A 20,315-nucleotide genomic window follows, 5' to 3' on the forward strand; every position below is an offset into this window, starting at 1 on the left:
TTCAGTTGCCTGCCTGGTGGGATTCTGTAAGCGGAAAGGAGGTGTCTATGTGGTGCTATCTTGTCCTTTTCCTCGGGCATCAAACTGACTTGGTCAATCCTCCAAGCAGCTTGTTACTCTCAGCTGCTGGGGAGATTCCAGGTCCAGTATACCTGAAGGAGCATCTCCACCCCCATTGTTCTGCCCGGACACTGAGGTCCAGCGCCGAGAGCCTTCTGGCAGTTCCCTCTCTGCGAGAAGCCAAGTTACAGGGAACCAGGCAGAGGGCCTTCTCAGTAGTGGCACCCGCCCTGTGGAACGCCCTCCCACCAGATGTCAAAGAGAACAACTACCAGACTTTTAGAAGATATCTGAAGGCAGCCCTCTTTAGGGAAGCTTTTAATGTTTGATGCATTACTGTATTTTAATATTCTGTTGGAAGCCGCCCAGAGTGGCTGGAGAAACCCAGCCAGATGGACGTGGTATAAATAATAAATTTCTTCTTCTTCTTCTTCTTCTTCTTCTTCTTCTTCTTCTTCTTCTTCCTCCTCCTCCTCCTCCTCCTCCTCCTCCTCCTCCTCCTCCTCCTCCTCTTCCTCTTCTCTGATAGCATCAGAGCAGCATGCGCACCACTCAGTTTCCACCCGTTTATTGTGGGGATGGTGCAAAGAGCTTTTCTGCCCATCCCTGATACCTTTCTGCTGCACCACCTCCAGTTAGGCACCCTGGATCCCCAAATCTGGATACGATGTTGTTGTCGGCATCCATATCTCTCAAGAGGCAATGGAGTGTGCCTCTGGGGTAAAGTCAAATCGCTGTGTTAGCAGCACCTAAGTGGCCTACCTTGGGTTGCAAGCCCGGGCAGTGTGTATGGAGGTCCAGGGCTTCCCAGACAACAAGACAAGTCTTGCTCTTGCTGACGTGGTCCAAAGGAAAGCAGAGCAATATGTTTGGCACCAGCTTGGCTGCAAGAGTTGCCGGAAGGAGAACACTTTCCTAATATAGGGAATGATTCCTCTAATGCATCATTCACATTCTCCCATTCATATTTTCCAATCAAGCCAGTATTTCTCTCTGCCTAGAAAAGCTGATGATGGCACAGGGCAACTGGTACAATTTGAGAAAACAGTGACTGGGGAAGGAGACATGTCCAAAGGGTAAGAATCAGCAATATAGAAATTGCTATTGGAGAATGAATTCGGGTGGAGTTCTGATCTTAATGGGACATGGGAGAGAGAATTTGGTTTACAAACTGAAGGCGGCTAGAAGACTAGAATCAGATCTGGTCAATGCCTCCATTTAAATTGATATCATCCCACAGTTCTTCACAAGGGATATCGAACACCACAGATATGTTCCTTTATTAATACAGGGTCCTCCCAGTTCTGTTAAAGGGATTGTTGTGCAATACCTACATTCTGAGCCTCCGGGGCCGGATAAGACAGCCCTGGAGGGCCAGGTTTGGCCTGGTGCCTGAGGTTCCCCACGCCTGGCCTAAGGGGCAAGTTTCTACTATGGTCCATCTTCATCCAATTATTTTAAAAGGCAAGTCGTTCCCAGAAGTAGTTTGGGGAAATGCCAAAAAGAGTGGAATGCACATCGATTTCTCTATGTCTCCAAAACACTAGCCAAGTTTTGTTTTGCTTTGTTTTGAAAGCACAAGCTTCCCTGGTGTGCAACCAAGTTTAGGAAACCTGCGAAGTTTGGAAATGGCTTAGGAGAGCTGTAAGCGAGATGCGTTTGCTGACAGCCTGGTCAAAGTAAACAGAGCAGGTGTTGGCAACAAGCTGCTGCGTTACAGGGAATCATATTTCATTAGCAAAAGGGAAAGCCTTCAAGACCTACAGCACAGTTTTCCAGGTTTCTTTTTCATAGGAGGGACTATGATTCTTTGTTCCAGTGGGGAGGGCAGAAGTTCTTCGAAAGATAATCTGCAGGAGTCAATGCAGACTATATTCATATTCAGTCTAGAAGTGCTTCCTGACAATCTGGTCAAAGCACTGAACACTGGCCGCCAATTTCATATCCCTCTTTTTCAAGGAACAATATTATATAAAGCATTTGCAAAGTATCTCCAACCCCATGCAATGCCGGAATCAAGTGCCACCTGTCCTAATATTAATAATACTTCATATAACTCATTGAGAGTTTCAGTAGTACCTTGTTGCAATCCTTATTGTTTGGATAATACTACTAATACTACTAATTCATAATAATTCATGATACTTCATAATATTTCATCATGAATAATAAAAATAAAACTTCATATAACACATTTAGGACTCAGCTACATTAGTCAAAAACCAGTGCTTTGAATGCATTATAAACATGCAACACCGGATGGCGCTGGAGAGCAAAAAAAAACCTCTTTGAGATTTTACATAGCGGTTTTCTTTGGTTATAATGATTTAATTTCTGACCTATTTATAGTGTCTCCCCCCCCCCCCAGGTAGATCCACACTTAGCCTATTCAGAGTTTCAACAGTACCGTGTTGCAATCCTTATTGTCCCCATATTGCAGATGGGAATGTTGTACTTGACTACTACTTATGTATCACATCCCACAGGGGATACATTCTCCCAAACTTAAATCACTGCATAGTTTATAGTCAGAAATATGTAGTGTCACAAGGGGATAGCCAAGGGATGGTTTCCCCATATGTACTGGGAATGCCCAGAGGTAAAGGAATTCTGGAATAAAATCCTAAAGGTTATTAATTTATTAGTGAAGCTTTCAATAGACTTTGATTTCATGACTATGGGTATACTTGGAAACACGGCTATAGAGAAAGGTGACCAGCTTACCTTCAAAGCTATGATTTTAGCAGGAAAGGCAACAATAGCTTTAGGTTGGAAAGATAGAGAAAAATGGACAGTAGAGGCATGGAATTCGTTTGAATTTATTCAGTCGGCCATTGTTGCAGTCATGTCACAGGAAACAACGTGGAATGTCAAGTCCACCACAATAAGGAACAAATGGAACCCCTATCTTCAATGGATAGAAACAAAATACATTTGGTGGAAACTAAAGACGCTATGCCCGTGGCTGAGGCTAATTGTTTGAACCCTTCCAATGGATATGGGGAGGGGGTGGGAAGGGAGGGAAAGGAAAAAATTGTACAGGAAATTTAAAAACTGGAAGGAGATAATATAATGTATGTAAAAATCCCGAACTCAAATATATATATATATAGAGAGAGAGAGAGAATTCACAAGGGGATTCAATTCTACAACATTATAATGTCTACATATGTTTCACAAAGCTTCCCAAATCCCTTGGGAAGCTGCCAGGGCTTCCAAGCCCTGCTAGGGAACACCACCGATATCTTCACTGTGTCCCTTTCTAATTCTCTCCCCCCCCCCAGCTTAGACACCAAGCAGGACCATGGGTCTAAGCTGCCATTTTAATTTTCTACAAAGCCTTCAACATAGCAGCAGCCCAGGGCATTCTGGGAAATTCAAACTGGTGGGCTGCATTGACCCATCACTGCTTGGATCAGTGCAGTCTGCTGCTACCTCCTCCTACTGGCTGGTAAACTCACCATGTTCTACCAACAGAGAAGGGGGAAACTGCGGCATTTTCTCCTGCGCCCTCTCAAACACGGCTCCAGCCCTGAAAGCTACATTCAGCCTCACAACTCCTCCATTTTAACTGAAATTGCTTAAGCTCTCCAGCTTTCACGGACATCAGGCTGCTTATCATGGGAACAAACTGAACTTGGCACAGACAACAATTCCTCCTCTTGGCTCCTATCAACATTAATGACCTTTAGACATACCAATAACTAAGCCAGGCTTTTGAATTCAGCTGCAGACAATGAAAGGATTTGTTGCATGCAATCCTCTTTCCTATGACCCTTCTGTTATTTCTAAATAAACGATATACCTAATATACCCCCCTCCTCACAAAGCAGCCACATGGAAAATATACGGTACATCTGGACAGTTGCAGGACCCAGCTCATTCTGCCAGAGACATTTCCACCTCCCCACCCCCCCAGCAATGCATATAAATGTATCAGATGTACATTTGAACTCAATATCTTTTGCAGGATCAAAATTTTCGCCGTCACCCAAAATAGCAGCAGTACACTGCCCATCCCAAGAGGCAAAGTCATTCCTTGATGTAGGACACAGCTTACATCCCTGCATATATAAATCAGCCTTCTTCAACCTGGTGCCCCTCCCGACCTTTTATGACTACCTAACCTCTGACCGTGGACTATGCATTTTCTTTGCCTACCTCCATTGCCTTGTCATAAATCATCTCACTGCCAGATCAATCACTAGAAGGACAGTGGGCTGACCTCTGGAGTATCCTGAAGACCTCATGCATCTCCACACTGCCAACTTAGCAACTCTGCTCAAGGTCCAGCAATTTGACAAGATTCCTTACAGGGTGGGGAATCACTTTCTTTTAAAAAATAAAATATATTTTTATGTAAAAATAAAATATAGCAAAACGACACATCTACAGACACTTCCATAGCAGCGTAAGAAGCATTTACCAGATTGTGAAGGCACAGCCAGAGTCCTGACTGGAACAGAGAGGAAATTTCCATGTCGTCCATTCGTAACCGGAGATAACATTTCCCCAAGGCTATGACTATCGTTGCGCAGAAGAAATTAAGAGGAAAAGGGAAGGATGGGACTTGGTGGTACCATCAAACCACGAGTTGGTTAGCACCAGCTCTTACTCCTCTGTTCACATGGACATAGCATTTTTTGTTATTAAAAAAAGAAAGAAAGGAAGAAGCAAGGTTCATTCTGTCAGCTTTCTGCTTTCATGACTTGGCAAGTCTTAATCTTGGATGGCACAAAATGTTTGCCCCGCCTTTTTTCAGAAGGCCGTCTGCTACAAACAGTTTCTAACAGACGTCAGCTATAACTTGGCTGACAACTCAGGCAGGATGTTAATCCCTTCGCAGAACAAGCACATAAAAAATAAGTAAATCCTCAATTGCCTGGGAATTAAGAACAGGCCCTATTCTTCCCCAAATCACCAAAAATGATGCTTACAGATGACATGATGTTGAGTTGACAATGAAGATGGCCCAAATGGAACTCCAAAAGCAAGTTTCAAGGCTCACACGCTGATTACGGATTCGAAAGGGACAGCTGCACATTCCTGATTTGCAGAGATTGCAGGATCTAGATGATCCTCAGTGGTCCCTTGCAACTCTATGATTCTATGATTAGGTGACAATGCATATAAAATATATAGAGTAGGTAAAAATCATACCAAAATGCTGATGACTTTCCATAAGAATTTATTAATTAAAAAAAAATCACAAACTCTTGTGGTGAACGGAACTTAAGACTGAAAAAAGAGAGAAACGGTCATTTGCCCATATGGGCAGTGCCAGGGTCCTGGAAGCTGCTTATGGATGCCAGCCCTCAAACTATGTCATAAGAATGCATGGTATAACAATAAATAGTGAATTGCAATGAGAAAAGTGCATTCATCACTAAACTAGACCGTCATTTAAATGGTGGGGAACCGAGACAGAAAGTAACCTGCTCAAGGCTACTGCTCCTGGTAGTTAAACTCTCTTAACATATATGAAGCTTCAATCTGATCCAAACCTAGCATCCCAATCCAGATTTGGATCTGCTTGCAATGCACAGACCATGTGCATGTATAGAGCTAGTGCAAAGCAGTGCCAGAGGATGACTGATCAGATTCCAATCCCCATAAACTTCATTGCATGACCTTCAGCCAGCTCCTATCATTCAGCCTAATCTACCTCACGGGGGTGATGGGAGGATAAATTTGAGGAAGAACTGTGTAAGCTGCATTGAGTTCACTGGAGGAAAAGATGGAGTAAATATGCAATCAAGATTTACCTGAAGCAGTGCGGCGAGGGGGGCGAGAGCCCGAGAGTCTGTTCAGCAGCCTCAGCTTTTTTTAGCTAGAGTCAGTCAGGTCTCCACCCTCCCAGGCCAGGTGGGAAAAGGCTTGCAAGGCGGGGAGCAGGTCTTCCAGCACTCACAGCCAAGACATACCAAACATTGATTTTCAAAAGGGAGCTGAACTAGCTGGACTGCAGGCCCCCTTCCAGCTCTATAATGCTATGATAATGTGATCATGGAAGAAAATGGAATATGCACAAGAGAATGAAGACTAAGGGCTCAACTAGACTGGTAAAAAAAAAGTGATTTACCGGTATGTTACAGATAGGTAGCCGTGTTGGTCTGCCATAGTCAAAATAAAAAAATTCCTTCCAGTAGCACCTTAAAGACCAACTAAGTTAGTTCTTGGTATGAGCTTTCGTGTGCATGCACACTTCTTCATAATGTAACCAGTCTTGCACCTTGTCCTTTAATTTATCCAGGCTCTGCAGCCTCCAATTGTCTCCAATTTTTTCTATTATCTCCCAATATTTTGGCCAACCGGCCTCCATATTGAGTCTTTTTCGGGCCTTAGCCTCTATTGGTGATAGCCACCTCGGGGTCTTATTTTCTAATAAGTCCTTATATAAGTCCAGACAATAAATAATGCTTTTCTGACAACATGATTTTTAAGCATTTTGTGAATCTTAACCTTGTCATACCACAAATATGCATGCCATCCAAAAGCATTGTTAAACCCTTCCAGATCTAGGACATCGGTGTTTTCTAATAGAAACCAATCTTTCAACCAGCAGAACACTGCAGCTTCATAGTATAACCTTAAGTCCGGCAGGGCAAATCCCCCTCTTTCTTTTGCATCAGTTAGTATTTTAAATTTTATCCTGGGCTTTTTGCCCTGCCAGACAAACTTAGAGATATCTTTCTGCCACTTTCCAAAACATTCCACCCTGTCCACAATCTGTAGGGTTTGAAACAAAAACAACATCCTTGGCAATACATTCATTTTTACCGCTGCAATTCTACCCAACAAGGAAAGTTTCAGTCTTGACCAAGTTTCTAAATCCCTTTTAACTTCAGCCCAACATTTTTCATAATTATCCTTAAATAAATTCAGGTTTTTGGAGGACAAATTGACCCCCAGGTATTTCACTTTTTTAACCACATTTAATTCTGTTTCTTTCTGAAACTCATCTGTTTCTAGAGATGTCAAGTTTTTCCCCAAAACCTTGGTTTTTTGCTTGTTCAACTTAAATCCCGCCACCCGACCAAACTCATGAATCAGGTCTAAAACTCTTTTTGTACTAGATTCTGGCTCCTGTAATGTTAAAACCAAATCATCTGCAAAACCTTTCAGTTTGTATTGTTTCTCTCCGACCTGTATTCCTTGCACCAACCAGTCCTCCCTAATCATGTTCAAAAGCACCTCCAGGACTGAGATAAATAAAAGAGGGGAAAGGGGGCACCCCTGTCGTGTTCCCTTTTCAATTTTAAACTCTTCTGTCACCACATTGTTCACTATCAATTTAGCTTTTTGCTCTGAGTAGATTGCTTCTTTGACATTTTCAAACCCCCGTCCCACTCCCATCCCTTCCAAATTTTTCTTCATGAACTTCCAAGAAATGTTGTCAAAGGCCTTCTCCGCATCAATGAAAATTAACACTGCTTTAGTATTGATGTTAGTTTGTAAAAGTTCCAAAATGTCAACAATGTTCCTAGTATTATCGAACAGATATCTGCCTGGGAGAAAGCCTGCCTGGTCCTTATGAATTACTTCATTTAACACTTTTTTAAGCCTACTTGCCAAAATGTATGCAAAGATTTTGTAATCCACATTTAGGAGTGAGATGGGATGGTAGTTCTTTAGTTGGGTCTTTTCAGTTTCCAATTTAGGAGTCAATGTGATGAAAGCTTCTTTCCACGTTTCCGGTGCCTTCCTCCCCTCCATAATCTGATTGCAAACCTCCATTAATGGTTGTGTCAAGTAGAAGAAGAAGAAGAGTTTGGATTTGATATCCCGCCTTTCACTCCCCTTCAGGAGTCTCAAAGCGGCTAACATTCTCCTTTCCCTTCCTCCCCCACAACAAACACTCTGTGAGGTGAGTGGGGCTGAGAGACTTCAATGAAGTGTGACTGGCCCAAGGTCACCCAGCAGCTGCAGGTGGAGGAGCGGAGACACGAACCCGGTTTCCCAGATTACGTGACTACCGCTCTTAACCACTACACCACACTGGCTCTCAAAGTAGTCTTTTAAAGTCTTGTAATACTTGGAGGTAAATCTATCTGGGCCTGGAGATTTGCCAAGTTGCATATTCTGGATGGCACCTTCAATTTCCTGTTGTGTTATACTATAATTCAAGATTGTTCTCTTCTCTTGAGATAGTTTTGGTAATCCATTAACTTTTAAAAATTGGTCTATCTCAGTCACTTCCTGAGGCCCTTGCGTGTAAAGTTTTTAAAAATATTTCTGGAAGCACTTTCTAATTTCTTCTGGTTTCTGTATATTTCTCCCTTCGACCTCCAGATTGGTAACAAAGTTCAATTCTTGTCTCTTTTTCAACTGCCATGCTAGCAGTTTTCCACATTTGTTCGCCGATTCAAATGATCTTTGTTTCATTTGTTTAATTTTCCATTCCACTTCTTGATTTATCAATTTCGCATATTGTGCTTGGTGGAACTTAATTTCTCTTAGAATCTCTTTTGATTTTGGTTTCAGTCTCAAATTTTTCTCTCCATCTCTTATCTTCTCCAATATCTTATCCTTTTTTCCATTCCAGAGTTTTTTCTTGATCATGTTCTATTGTATCAGAAACCCTCTCATTACAGCCTTACTTGCATCCCAGATTGTTCTCTTTTCCACCGAAGTGTTCAAGTTTATTTCAAAGTAGTCTTTTAAAGTTTTTTGGGCCTTGTTCACAATCTCCTGGTCTCTTAGTAGGGTGTCATTCATTCTCCATCTGAAGGATCCGGTTGGAGTAAGTCTCAATTCCATTTTCAAAGCGTTATGGTCGGAGCAGGTTTTTGGGCAGATTTCCACTTTTTTAGTCTTAGGTGCCAGCCCTCTAGATGTCCATACTTGGTCGATTCTTGTCCATGACAAGTGAGCCTCAGAAAAGAATGTTCCTTCTTTACCTAAGGGGTTCTTTGTTCTCCAAATGTCAATCAGATCCATATTGTCAGTTAATTCAAAAAAGGTTTTAGGTAGTCTACCATCTTTAGTTAAATTTTGGTTTTGTGACTTGTCCATGTAAGTAGAAACCACCCCATTCATGTCTCCCATCATAATGATGTTGGTATAGTCCAGATAGTCCAGCATAGTCTCATGCAGCTTCTTGTAGAATTCCGACTTCCCCTCGTTTGGTGCGTAAATTCCTACTATCAAAAATTTTTCTCCTTGTGTTTGTATCTCAATTGCCAAAATTCTTCCTTGCTCATCTTTAAATAGAAATTTCGGTGACAGGTTCTCCTTTGCATAAATCACTACGCCTCTTTTCTTAACTTTGTCTGATGAAATAAATTCCTGGCCTAGTCTTTTATTAATACTTTCCTGTGAAGCCTAGTCACATATTAAGCCAGTTTTAAGTTTGTAATGAAGGCCCTTAAGAGCTAACTTGCAATGAATGTATTGTGTGCTTTTGTTTTCTAATGTTGACGAGCTTTGCAACCATCCATCAGTGCCAAAGGATGCTTTCAAAACCTTTAAAAGAAATTGTAAAGTGTAACTTTGCTCCGAGTCCTATGTGCAGATGCATTGAGAAAGAAATGAACCAAAGCGGCGAAGGATGAGGCATACTTTGCCAGGTGCTCCTCTTTTCCAGCTCACTGTGGTGACTGATTTACAAAAGCAGGTGAAGACAGAAGCGAAAGTCATCGGGAGTGACTTCTCAGGCAGGTGCACCGAGCACTGAGATGAGGGAAAAGAAGGGCTCTTGCAAGACTATATCAGTTTTCCAGGAGTTGCCAGGCAAGATAATTCCATATTAATTCATGTGCATTCTGACCCTAGGCATATGCAGACACTGAAACAAACCCTGCTGAGTTCAACAAGGCTCACTCTTGAGCAAAAGTATACAAGAATTGGAGCCTAACGGTGGGATCCTGTTAAGTTGTGGGTGAACATATCAGGCGACACAGCGATTCTTCAAACAGCTCTTGTTTATACACAGGCCAGAACAGAACTGAACTGAAGGGTTCAGCCAGCCTGCTTATATAGAGCTCCACTACAATGCAACAGTAACCACTTTCTGTAACTATCCAATCACTGAATGTCACTTTCAATCCCTTATTTGCATATGTGGGACTGAGTTATCTGCTGTGCTGTGTAAAGGGGAATGCACTCTGCCAAGTAAAGAAACTTGCTGACGCAAGTTAGGAAGGATATTAGTAAACAATATATCCTCTCCTGCCTCCCTGAATATTCCCACAGATACTCTACTAACCTTTTGCCCCTTGCACTGCCAATCACTGACATGCGCTAGATAATGTAGTGCTTGGTGTGAAAAAGATGCCCCATTTGCTGTGAGTGCCACACATGTCTTACCACCTTGCAGGCAGATCTCCAAAGCCTACGTTCTCCAGAAGGGATGCGGGTGGCGCTGTGGGTTAAGCCACAGAGCCGAGGACTTGCCAATCAGAAGGTCGGCAGTTCGAATCCCCGTGACGGGGTGAGCTCCCATTGCTCGGTCCCTGCTCCTGCCAACCTAGCAGTTCGAAAGCACATCAAAGTGCAAGTAGATAAATAGGTACCACTCCGGCGGGAAGGTAAATGGTGTTACTGTGCGCTGCTCTGGTTTGCCAGAAGTGGCTTAGTCATGCTGGCCACATGACCTGGAAGTTGTACGCCGGCTCCCTCGGCCAATAAAGCAAGATGAGCGCCACAACCCCAGAGTCGGTCACGACTGGACATAATGGTCAGGGGTCCCTTTACTTTACGTTCTCCAGAGTGCTCAGGAGACACTCTTTTGGGTTGCCTTTCTCTGGGACACCCAGACCATGAATGGGCCATTCAGAGCTAAATAGCTGACACTGCTTTGTGGACATCCCATTTTCCAGGTGGACAAGGTAAATGCAGCACTCAGTAGAGAACCACTCCCAAGTAGCCCCTACTATGCAACTTACAAGGATAACAGACCTGATGTGGTGAAATACTCGGCAGCTGATGAGGCAGGCGTTGCTGCTGGGAGAATGTTTTTCTCTCTGCTTGACATATGAACCCTGCAGCTGAAATCCAAACCGGAGGGGGAAGGCAGGAGGGTGCCTGTTTCAATGTCAGATGACAGACAGCACGCACGCCAAAGCATTTGTTTCGTTTTATCGAAGCCTAGCATCCAGCTGGAAGTTTTATAACGAGCTCCACATGCAATTGGCTGGAACAAATGTGCTTTTTGAAAGCTGGCTCCCCCCCCCCCCGCTGATCAATAATTTCATAGAAGAAATAATGGGGGGCAGCTGATGTTAGCCGTGTTCAGAGTAGACCCACTGAAATGAACAGACCCGTCTAATGCCGATGGATTATTCTGAGTAGAACTTAGTTGGATACAGCCCAACACCTTCCTATGACTTTTGCAGCCCCACTGAGTTCAACAGGTCATATCCCCTCTCCCTTAAAAAATGTGTAAAAATGCAGGTGCAGAAATCTTATTCTCATTTTATCAGCAAGGATGCCACTTGCAAATGAATTAATCCAGAGTAGCCTCATTTCAAAACGTCTGCAGGATGTTCATGCAGCATGCATAAATCCTATTCCACAGAGAATCCTATGCATCCTTATTCTTATTATATGTAGTGTTATGGGGAAATAAGTCCTAGCGAGTCCAAGGGAGCATACGCTCTAATAATAACAATAACAATTTATTTATCGCTGCCCATATGACTGGGTTGCCCCAACCACTCTGGGCAGCTTCCAATAAATTATAAAATCACAGTAAGATATCAAACATTAAAAAATATATAGGGCTGCCTTCAGATGTCTTCTAAAAGTCAGATAGTTGTTTATCTGTTTGACATCTGGCAGGAGGGCATTCCACCGGGCAGGTGCAAGTAGCCGCTGCCTGGTTCCCTGTAACCTCTCTTCTCACAATGAGGGAACCACCAAAAGACCCTCAGAGCTGGACTTCAATGTCTGGGCTGATGCTTCTTCACCTACACAGCACCGAGGCCATTTAGGGCTTTTAAGGTCAGCACCAACCCTTTGAATTGTGCTCAGAAACGTACTGGGAGCCAATGTACAGTGGTACCTCGGGTTAAGAACTTAATTCATTCTGGAGATCCATTCTTAACCTGAAACTGTTCTTACCCTGAAGCACCACTTTAGCTAATGGGGCCTCCAGCTGCCACTGCACCACCGGAGCACGATTTCTGTTCTCATCCTGAAGCAAAGTTATTAACCTGAGGTACTATTTCTGGGTTAGCGGAGTCTGTAACCTGAAGCGTATGTAACCTGAAGCGTATATAACCTGAGGTACCACTGTAGATCTTTTAGGACTGATTTTACATGGCCCCAGAGTCTGCTCCTAGGCACCAGCCTGGCAGGCACATTCTAGGTTAGTTGTAGTTTCCCCGTCACCCTCAAGGGTAGGTCCACAGAGAGCACGCTGCAGTAGTCCAAGTGGGTTCCCCCACTCTGTACCACAGTGTGTAAAAAAGTGCACATATGACGATTTCACATATGATGTACACAGTTGAGTTGCACAGAGCTATGTTATCATCACTTGGGGTTGTTTATATGTCTTGGTCCATATAGCTCAATATTGTCTACATCAGTGATTCTCAAAAACTTCCTTCCTCTGGGCAACCCTTTCACATTAAAAATTTGCTTGTGCCAGGCTGATTTTTAATTGATAAGAAATACATGAGGCAGGGGGACAACAAGAAGTGCTTGATTTATAACATAAAAGACGACTACTTTATAATATGATCATGGGTCATGGTGGCTTCATTATGTACCTTTAGGTGCCAGGCAAAAACATTCCTCTTTAACCAGGCCTTTGGTTGCCCTTTTAAGGTGTGGGGTTTTTTGGGGGGTGGGGGTGTTCTTCAGTTGTTTCTGTTTTTATTTTGATTATGTGTTATAATTATAGACAATCCTCTTGCATATTTACCTCAAGCAGTGCTTTTTTCTGGGGGGACACAAGGGGACACATACCCCTAAACATTTTGTGAATCTTTGTACTTTTGTCCATTTACTGTGTTTATTTTTCCTGATATGAACTATAAAATTGTGATTTTCTTAAGACAAAATGAGAGTACCCCTAAACATTTTTTAAGGGGGGGGGGGGAGCACGGACCTTAAGTATGTATACAAACTCAGTGAGAGGTGTGAACTTGCTTTTGCTGGGTAATCTCATTTATATTAGGCCTAATTTGAGACAAACAAACTCTCATCTCCTCATCAACACAAAGAATCTTTGCTCTTGCTCTCATTTTCAAAAGATACCTATCCATATCTGCAAAATAATAATAATAATATTTTGATACTCTATCATACTACACTGAAATGTTTAAATGCTTCTTTGATGCTCCTTGAATCTTCCTGCCACACTTGCCATTTGAGAAGCTCTGGTCTACATTGGCTGGCAGCCACTCTGAAAGGCTTCAGACTGGGGACATTCCCAGTACTGGGGGTGCCCAGATCTGCTGTACATTGAACCTGGGATGTTCTGAACCCAAATTAGATGCTTTACCACTGAGCTATGCCTCATCTCACTATATCTAGACTGTCTGCTAGCCAGTCAGGGAGATAGGGAAAGAGCAGAGCAGTACAGCAGAAACCCAAAAGGTACCAACTAAATGAGCAGAGCAGTCATAAGAAGGGAGAACAGCAGGACAACCACAGCCCTACCCCCACTTTCACTTGTCCACCCCCACCACAACCAGCCAGCAATTGTCTGCTATCATACCCCTTTTTTCAATGGGAGTACGCTGGGGAAGCACTTAAAGCAAAAGAGATGGGTACAGCAGGGAGGGTGGTGTCTCCATACATGTGGTTATACTTTATGAGTCAGCAAGTCTTTTCTTTAAGCAGCCCTGCCAATCCAGCTCTCCTCCTGCCCAATTGTGAAAAGCTTAGCAGGGCTGCTTTGGGCACCAATTATGACTGGAGTCCCGGCTCTGCGACTGCCGTGCACTGTCATTTGGGGCTTATTTAACAGCCGCTCCCTCTCCTCTGAAAGACAGAGCTAGAGGCCTGCTTAGAATCCTTGTCACCCTCTTTGAACTATAAGTCCTACCAGGGGAAGCTGTGAAAGTTAAAGTGATAGGCAAAAATAAGTACTTCCTCCACACAGAATGAAGTTGAGCTACAGAATTCACTCCCCAGAGAGGCAACGATGGCCACTGAATTGGATAGCTGTGAAAGTGGATTGAACAAATTCATGGAGGACAAGGCTATCAGTGGTTAGCAGCCATACTCTAGCACACTGTTAGAGGTAAGGTAAAGATAAAGGGACCCCTGACCATTAGGTCCAGTCGTGGCCGACTCTGGGGTTACGGTGCTCATCTCGCTTTATTAGCAGAGGGACCCGGCATACAGCTTCCAGGTCATGTGACTAAGCTGCTTCTGGCGAACCAGAACAACGCACAGAAACACTGTTGACCTTCCCGCTGGAATGGTACCTATTTATCTACTTGCACTTTGATGTGCTTTCGAACTGCTAGGTTGGCAGGAGCAGGGACCGACGGGGGGAGCTCACCCCATCGCAGGGATTTGAACCACCAACCTTCTGATCGGCAAGTCCTCAGCTCTGTGGTTTAACCCACAGCACCACACGTGTCCCTCTCTGTTAGAGGTAGTAGGACTCTAAATAACCAGTTGCTAGGAACCACAAATGGGAAGAGTGATGTTGCATACAGGTTTGACTTGAGTTCTTAGAAAGCCAGTGTACATTATTAGCAATGTAGATGTTCTCCTATAACTAAGAAATCCCTTGTGCCTCCTTGTACACTCTCCCTTGCTGAGCTGTTCCAAATTGTTTTTGGACTTGAATCACTAAGCCACTGTGTGGTTATAGGAAAATTCCCACTAGTCAAATTAGTATCAATATCTGCAGGGGATGGAGGTGGGGCAAGACTGTATTTTCATTTGCACGCTGTAATTTCTACACTCAACATTGCTTATCTGGGACCAGATGCAGCAAACATTTGGCCCCCCAGATGTTGCTGAACTGCAACTCCCATCAGATCCAGCAAGCAAGCATGGACAATGGCCAGGGATGATGGGAGTTGTAGTTCAGCAACATCTAGAGAGCCAAAAGTTCCATACACCTGTATTAGATGGTCATTATTTGATTATTGACCCACACATGTGGCACAGTGAATCAGTGGGAGGTTGGGTGTCACGAATCAGTGTTGTTGCATGACATCTGCTGGGTCACTTATAATTGAGACAGGGATTAGAAACACCTTTGGATATAAGCTCTCTTTAGAAACCATTTTTTGAAACTGTAAATCGGTACTCTCCTGAACCAATCACCCCTCTCGTTTCACATGCAAACTTAAATTCGCAGATCTAAGCTGCTCCTGGGTGAACCTCACCCTTCAAGATTCTCCAAGTGTGTAAATCTCAGCTCTGTTTAAAACGGGCATGCCATTTTTTTTTTTTTTCATGCAGCGTTCAAGATAAACACTTACTAATCCAAACAGAAACATCTGATTTCAGTCAGCGGCACATGCTTCATGTGCTCCGAGCTGAGTTTCATTGACAGTGACTTTATTTCTCTCTAAAGCTCCACTGTACGGAGCGAGGCAATTGGCAATGTGGAAAAATACAGCAATATATATTTGGTGCCTCTTGGGATACATTTCTGACAAAGTAACTGGAGAAGGGCTGCAGCTTAGTGAAAGAGCATCTGCTTTGCATACAAAAGATCCCAAGTCCAACTCACAGCACCTCCAGGCAGGGCTGGGAGGGAACTTTGCCTAAAATCCTAGAGAGAGCTGCTGTCATTCAGTGTAGACAATGTTGATATGGCTGGACCTGGCTCCCTAGGATGCAATTATGCAGCAAACTGATTAATTTTCTACCTGTTTCAGTTGGTGTATTTGCTACCACTGACCCCGTTAAGGAAGTTAATTCTATTTTCTTGGGCGGAGAGGAAAAGCAATTGGGCTAAAATGCATGGGGAATCTATAGCCCTCCAGTTGTTGTTGGACTACAGTTCTCATGATCCCTGACCATTGACCATGATGGCAGTGGCTGATAGGAGCGGAGGCCCAACCCCCTCCCCTAATAGTAATAATATTAGTAATAATTTTATTTGTATCCCGCCCATCCGACTGGGTTGTCCCAGCCACTCTGGGTGGCTTCCAACAAATGCAAAAGAATAATATAGCATCAAACATTAAAAACGTCCCTATGCAGCACTGCCTTCAGATATCCTCTAAAGATTGTACAGTTACTTGACATCTGATAGAACGTTCCCTTGAACATGCAATTATAATGTGTCTATTACTTTCATTTTCCAATAAACACCCCATATTCTCTCCCAAATAGCCAAAGGCCTGGCATGATGGGATTTGCTGTTCAACAATATCTGGAGAACGTAAGAAGAACCTAATGGATCAGGCCAATGGCTCATCCAATCCAGCCTCCTGCTGTCACAGTGGCCACCCAGATGCCAATGGCAAATGCCCAAGCAAGACTCCAGCACAAGGGGCACGCTGCCCTCCTGTGGTTTTCAGAAACTGGTATCCCTGCCACCAACTGTCAAGGCAGAACATAGTCACCATGGCTGTCATGCCTACTAGGTCCATAAATAGCAACACCCTAGAGGTCTAGGGCCCTAAGGAAGTTAGATTGGCTTCAACCAGAGCCAGGGCCTTTTCAACATTGACTCCAGCCTGGTAGAAAGCTCTGTCTCATGAGACCAGGGCCCTGCAGGATCTGATTTCTTTCTGCAGGGCCTGTAAGACAGAGTTGTTCCACCTGGCCTTTGGCTTGGAATCAACTTGATCCCCTCCCCCTCTTTCCTTTTTCCTTTCTCCTTCTGTGATGGAACTCCAATCTGGGGACTTCCCTGGCTTTTTTTCTGGCCCATGTAGGACCAGTCTGAATAGTTGGCCTTGGTGAAGATTTGACATTTTCATCCCCCAAAAGTTTTTGATTTGAGTTTCTATTGAAATGAGGCTGCATTTAATGTTGTATTTTAATCTTGTTTTTAAGTTGTATCTTAATCAGTTGTTTTATATCTGGTGTTAGCCACCCTGAGCCTAGTCTTGGCTGGGGAGGGCGGGGTATAAATAAAATTATTATTATTATTATTATTATTATTATTATTATTATTATTATTACGAGTTCCCTATCTCTGGACTATAATGTCAGCATTGCCACAGACACACTGTTTCTTCTAGTACCTGAGCAGAAACTGTTGCTGCTGATGGTCCTTGCAGACCCTCCAGAAGAGCTGAGGGGGTGGAATTCTCTGCTTTCCTCCTCCGAGAAGGGCGACTCAGACGCCGGGGACACTTTCTGGTGGCGGAGCTGCTGCTGGGGGAGATGAGGCCGGAGGACCAGGCGAGGAATGCGGCTGCGGCAGATCTCCTTGTCCTGCATTTTGTGCTCCTTCCAATGACAGGGACAATGGGCACGTCAGTCCATGTGCATTTCCCAGCCCCGCCCCACCCAAAGGTCTGGCTCAATGTATGGAGTCAGCAGATCAGCCAACACCCCTGGATAGCTCAGTTGGCTAGAGCATGGGGCTGATAACGCCCAGGTTGCAGGTTCGAACCCCATACAGGACAGCTGCTTATTCCTGCATTGCAGGTGGTTGGACTTCGATGATCCTTGGGGTCCCTTCCAAATGGGTATGATCCCCACCAAAAACTGCTTCTACTCAGGTGGAGCTGCCCATGGACAGCATTCCAGTTGGCCACAGTGAGCCACATGGAAGGGCCATCTCAGTGGTACAAGAGCTGCTGGATGAGGGCAATGGCCTATCCTGTTCTCATTGTGGACAAGCAGATGTCTGTAGGAAACCCCCAGCAAGAAACCCAAGCACAAAATTACTCTCCCATCCTGTGGTTTTCAGAAACAGGTATTCAGAAGCATGGCTGGCCTTCAACTGTGGAGGCAGAACATAGTCATCATGGCTAGTAGCTAAAATCCTGGACCTAAAATTCTGGACGCGGTACAAAGCCAGATGGACAGGCTGGATATTTCTTATCTTATTTCCTTGATGTAGACTGAAACTACACTGATGATGAACATGATACAGTGGTACCTCGGGTTAAGTACTTAATTCATTCCGGAGGTGCGTTCTTAATCTGAAACTGTTCTTAACCTGAAGCATCACTTTAGCTAATGGGGCCTCCTGCTGCTGCCACGCCACTGGAGCCTGATTTCTGTTCTCATCCTGAAGCCAAGTTCTTAGCCCGAGGTACAATTTCTGGGTTAGCGGAGTCTGCAACCTGAAGCGTATGCAACCGGAAGCGTATGTAACCCGAGGTACCACTGTACTAAGGTTCTGTGCACCATAAATGCCAAGCACATTACCTTCCTCCTCCCACCAAGAATCCTGGCAGCTGTAGTTTGTTAAGGGTGCTGGGAACTGTAGCTCTGTGCAGGTTAGACGATGTGCTTTAAATGTATGTCGTGCACACAGCTTAACTGTGGTTCTGCCCATGCGGAAGCGATTTGCAGCGGCTGTTATGCCACTGCTGAACTGAGCAGAGCTAAAAACGAGGCGAGAATGTGGGAAATGTCACATGCAGACATTGATGTGGCAAGCATCTTTGCAAGCATATGTATTCGTCACATGGTCCACTTGCTAGGAAGATGCGATTTGCTGCTGCTGAGGCAACTCCATCGTAATTGCAAAATGGCTTGCAGGGCTTTTTCAGCAATCTGTAAATGCTGGAGTTTTGCTCTTGTGCAACAGTCCAACATATCGCCATAAAAAACCCCTCTTGTATCCACACCTAGCAGATGGGGGTTAGCCTTGTTCGATCAATATGTGTGTGTGAGTATCCACACAGAAGTGCACTCCCCTGCCGGAGAGGTAGAAAAAAAGCAGAAGTCAACAGCTAAAAGCTAAAGGTTTGCCAGACTGGAGATGCACAGATCCTGTGCAAAGACAACCGAGTACCAGCACTGCAATTACTGTACTAAAATTGGATCAGCTGGAAAAGCACTGAAAGGCAATTATCGCAGCCGTTTGCAGCATCCTTGCCACCTGTATCGGCTACAGCCCCCAAGAGGTTCCGGCAAATGCAAAGGGGGTGGGGGAAGGAATGCCCAAAGAAAATGGGGATTCTGGTCAGCCTCCCCAGCTTTGGGGTGATGTAATTGTGAGCTAAGTCTCTCCCTGCTCTCTCCCCCCGCAAACCTCCACTCCAGAGAAAAATCTGCGGCAGGGGCGCAGCAGCAGTGATGATGTCAGACTCCATCAGAGATGGACTCGAGGGACACTCTTCTGGGTGATGCTGTTGCAAGGAAGGTGGGGAGGGCGAGAGACACCCTTCATCTCCCCTTTGCTTGGGGACCCCCCACTTATGAATTTCCTTCACCCCATCCCTTGCCTTTGCCCCACACATCCCCATCCACCCTATTCGACTTCACTTCCTCAAATAAAAACACACACCCTGAATCCCACAAATTTTGCCTTAATGATGTCAGACTCCATCAGGGGCGGACTCAGCAGCGTTTGCTCTTTTAGCGTCTGTTGCTGGGCATTTTAGAGATGAGGAGGGGAGGGGAAAATGAAAACATTCATCATCCCACTTTTCCCGCTGGAAAAAACACCGCTAGTCTTAAACACCGCTCTTGCCTTAGCCAAAGCTTGAACCCCGGTGCCAGCACATACAGCGCCCCGCATTCACTCGCACACATTATGGCAAGTATTCACACGTACACGCGACACAGCGAACGCGTGTCTTTGGGGCTGCACATGCACGGACCTGCACTCACAAACGCACATCCTGATTTCCTCATCCTCCTCGCCAGCCCCACCGGTGAGCCCTTTTACTTCACCTGGCGGCTCTCCCCGAGGTGTCCCATCCCGCCCCACACCCGCCCCGTCCCACCTGCGAGCCCCTCCGCCGTGCGCTCACCTTGCTGCTTTCCCGGAGGGGTCCCATCCCGCCTGGACCCGGCGACGCAGCTGCGGTGGGAGGTGGCGCGGGGCACTGAGCTGCTGGCCAGGGGAGGAGGCAGAGGCGAGGCGCCGTCAATGCCGCAGCAGCCTCCTAGCTCGCTCGCCCTCCTGCCTGCCTGCCGCGGCCGCTGCCTCGCTCGCTCCCTTGCTAGCGCGCAGCAGCTCCAGCCCTGCCCAGCCCGAGCGCTGCCTCGCCCCGCCCTGACACGTGGAGCCGCCGTTGCCGCCGGCTGCTTCTGCCTGGTCCGCTTGGCTGCCTGGCGCTGCTGCAGCCGTGGACGCCTCCTGGCAGAGGGCAGAAGCGCCGCGGGGAGGGAACCGAGGGGCGCTTCGGTGTGCTTTGGGGAGGGAGCCTCTTGCGCCCACTTCTTTCTCTGAGCAGCGCGCGGTGTCGTCTTAG

At 45.2% G+C, this 20,315-nt stretch overlaps 1 protein-coding gene across 4 annotated transcripts in view; it reads right to left on the reverse strand.

Moving 5' to 3' along the window:
• Nucleotides 1-20,095, reverse strand: part of SYBU (syntabulin) — a 48,292-nt gene extending 28,197 nt beyond the window's left edge. For 3 of the 4 annotated variants that reach the window (XM_082235649.1, XM_082235647.1, XM_082235646.1), the window contains exons 1-2: nt 19,872-20,095; nt 17,178-17,385 (exon numbers count right to left, since the gene is read on the reverse strand). In XM_082235649.1, coding sequence (XP_082091775.1) covers nt 17,178-17,385; nt 19,872-19,898 — 235 coding nt within the window. In that variant the 5' untranslated portion in view covers nt 19,899-20,095. Of the gene's footprint in view, nt 1-4,486; nt 4,793-17,177; nt 17,386-19,871 lie in introns of those variants that run through there. The other variant, XM_082235648.1, reaches the window with a different exon arrangement.
• Nucleotides 20,096-20,315: the final 220 nt, after the last annotated feature.

The sequence above is a fragment of the Podarcis vaucheri genome (genome assembly GCF_965113315.1).
Source record: "Podarcis vaucheri genome assembly, chromosome: 8".
NCBI lineage: Eukaryota > Metazoa > Chordata > Lepidosauria > Squamata > Lacertidae > Podarcis > Podarcis vaucheri.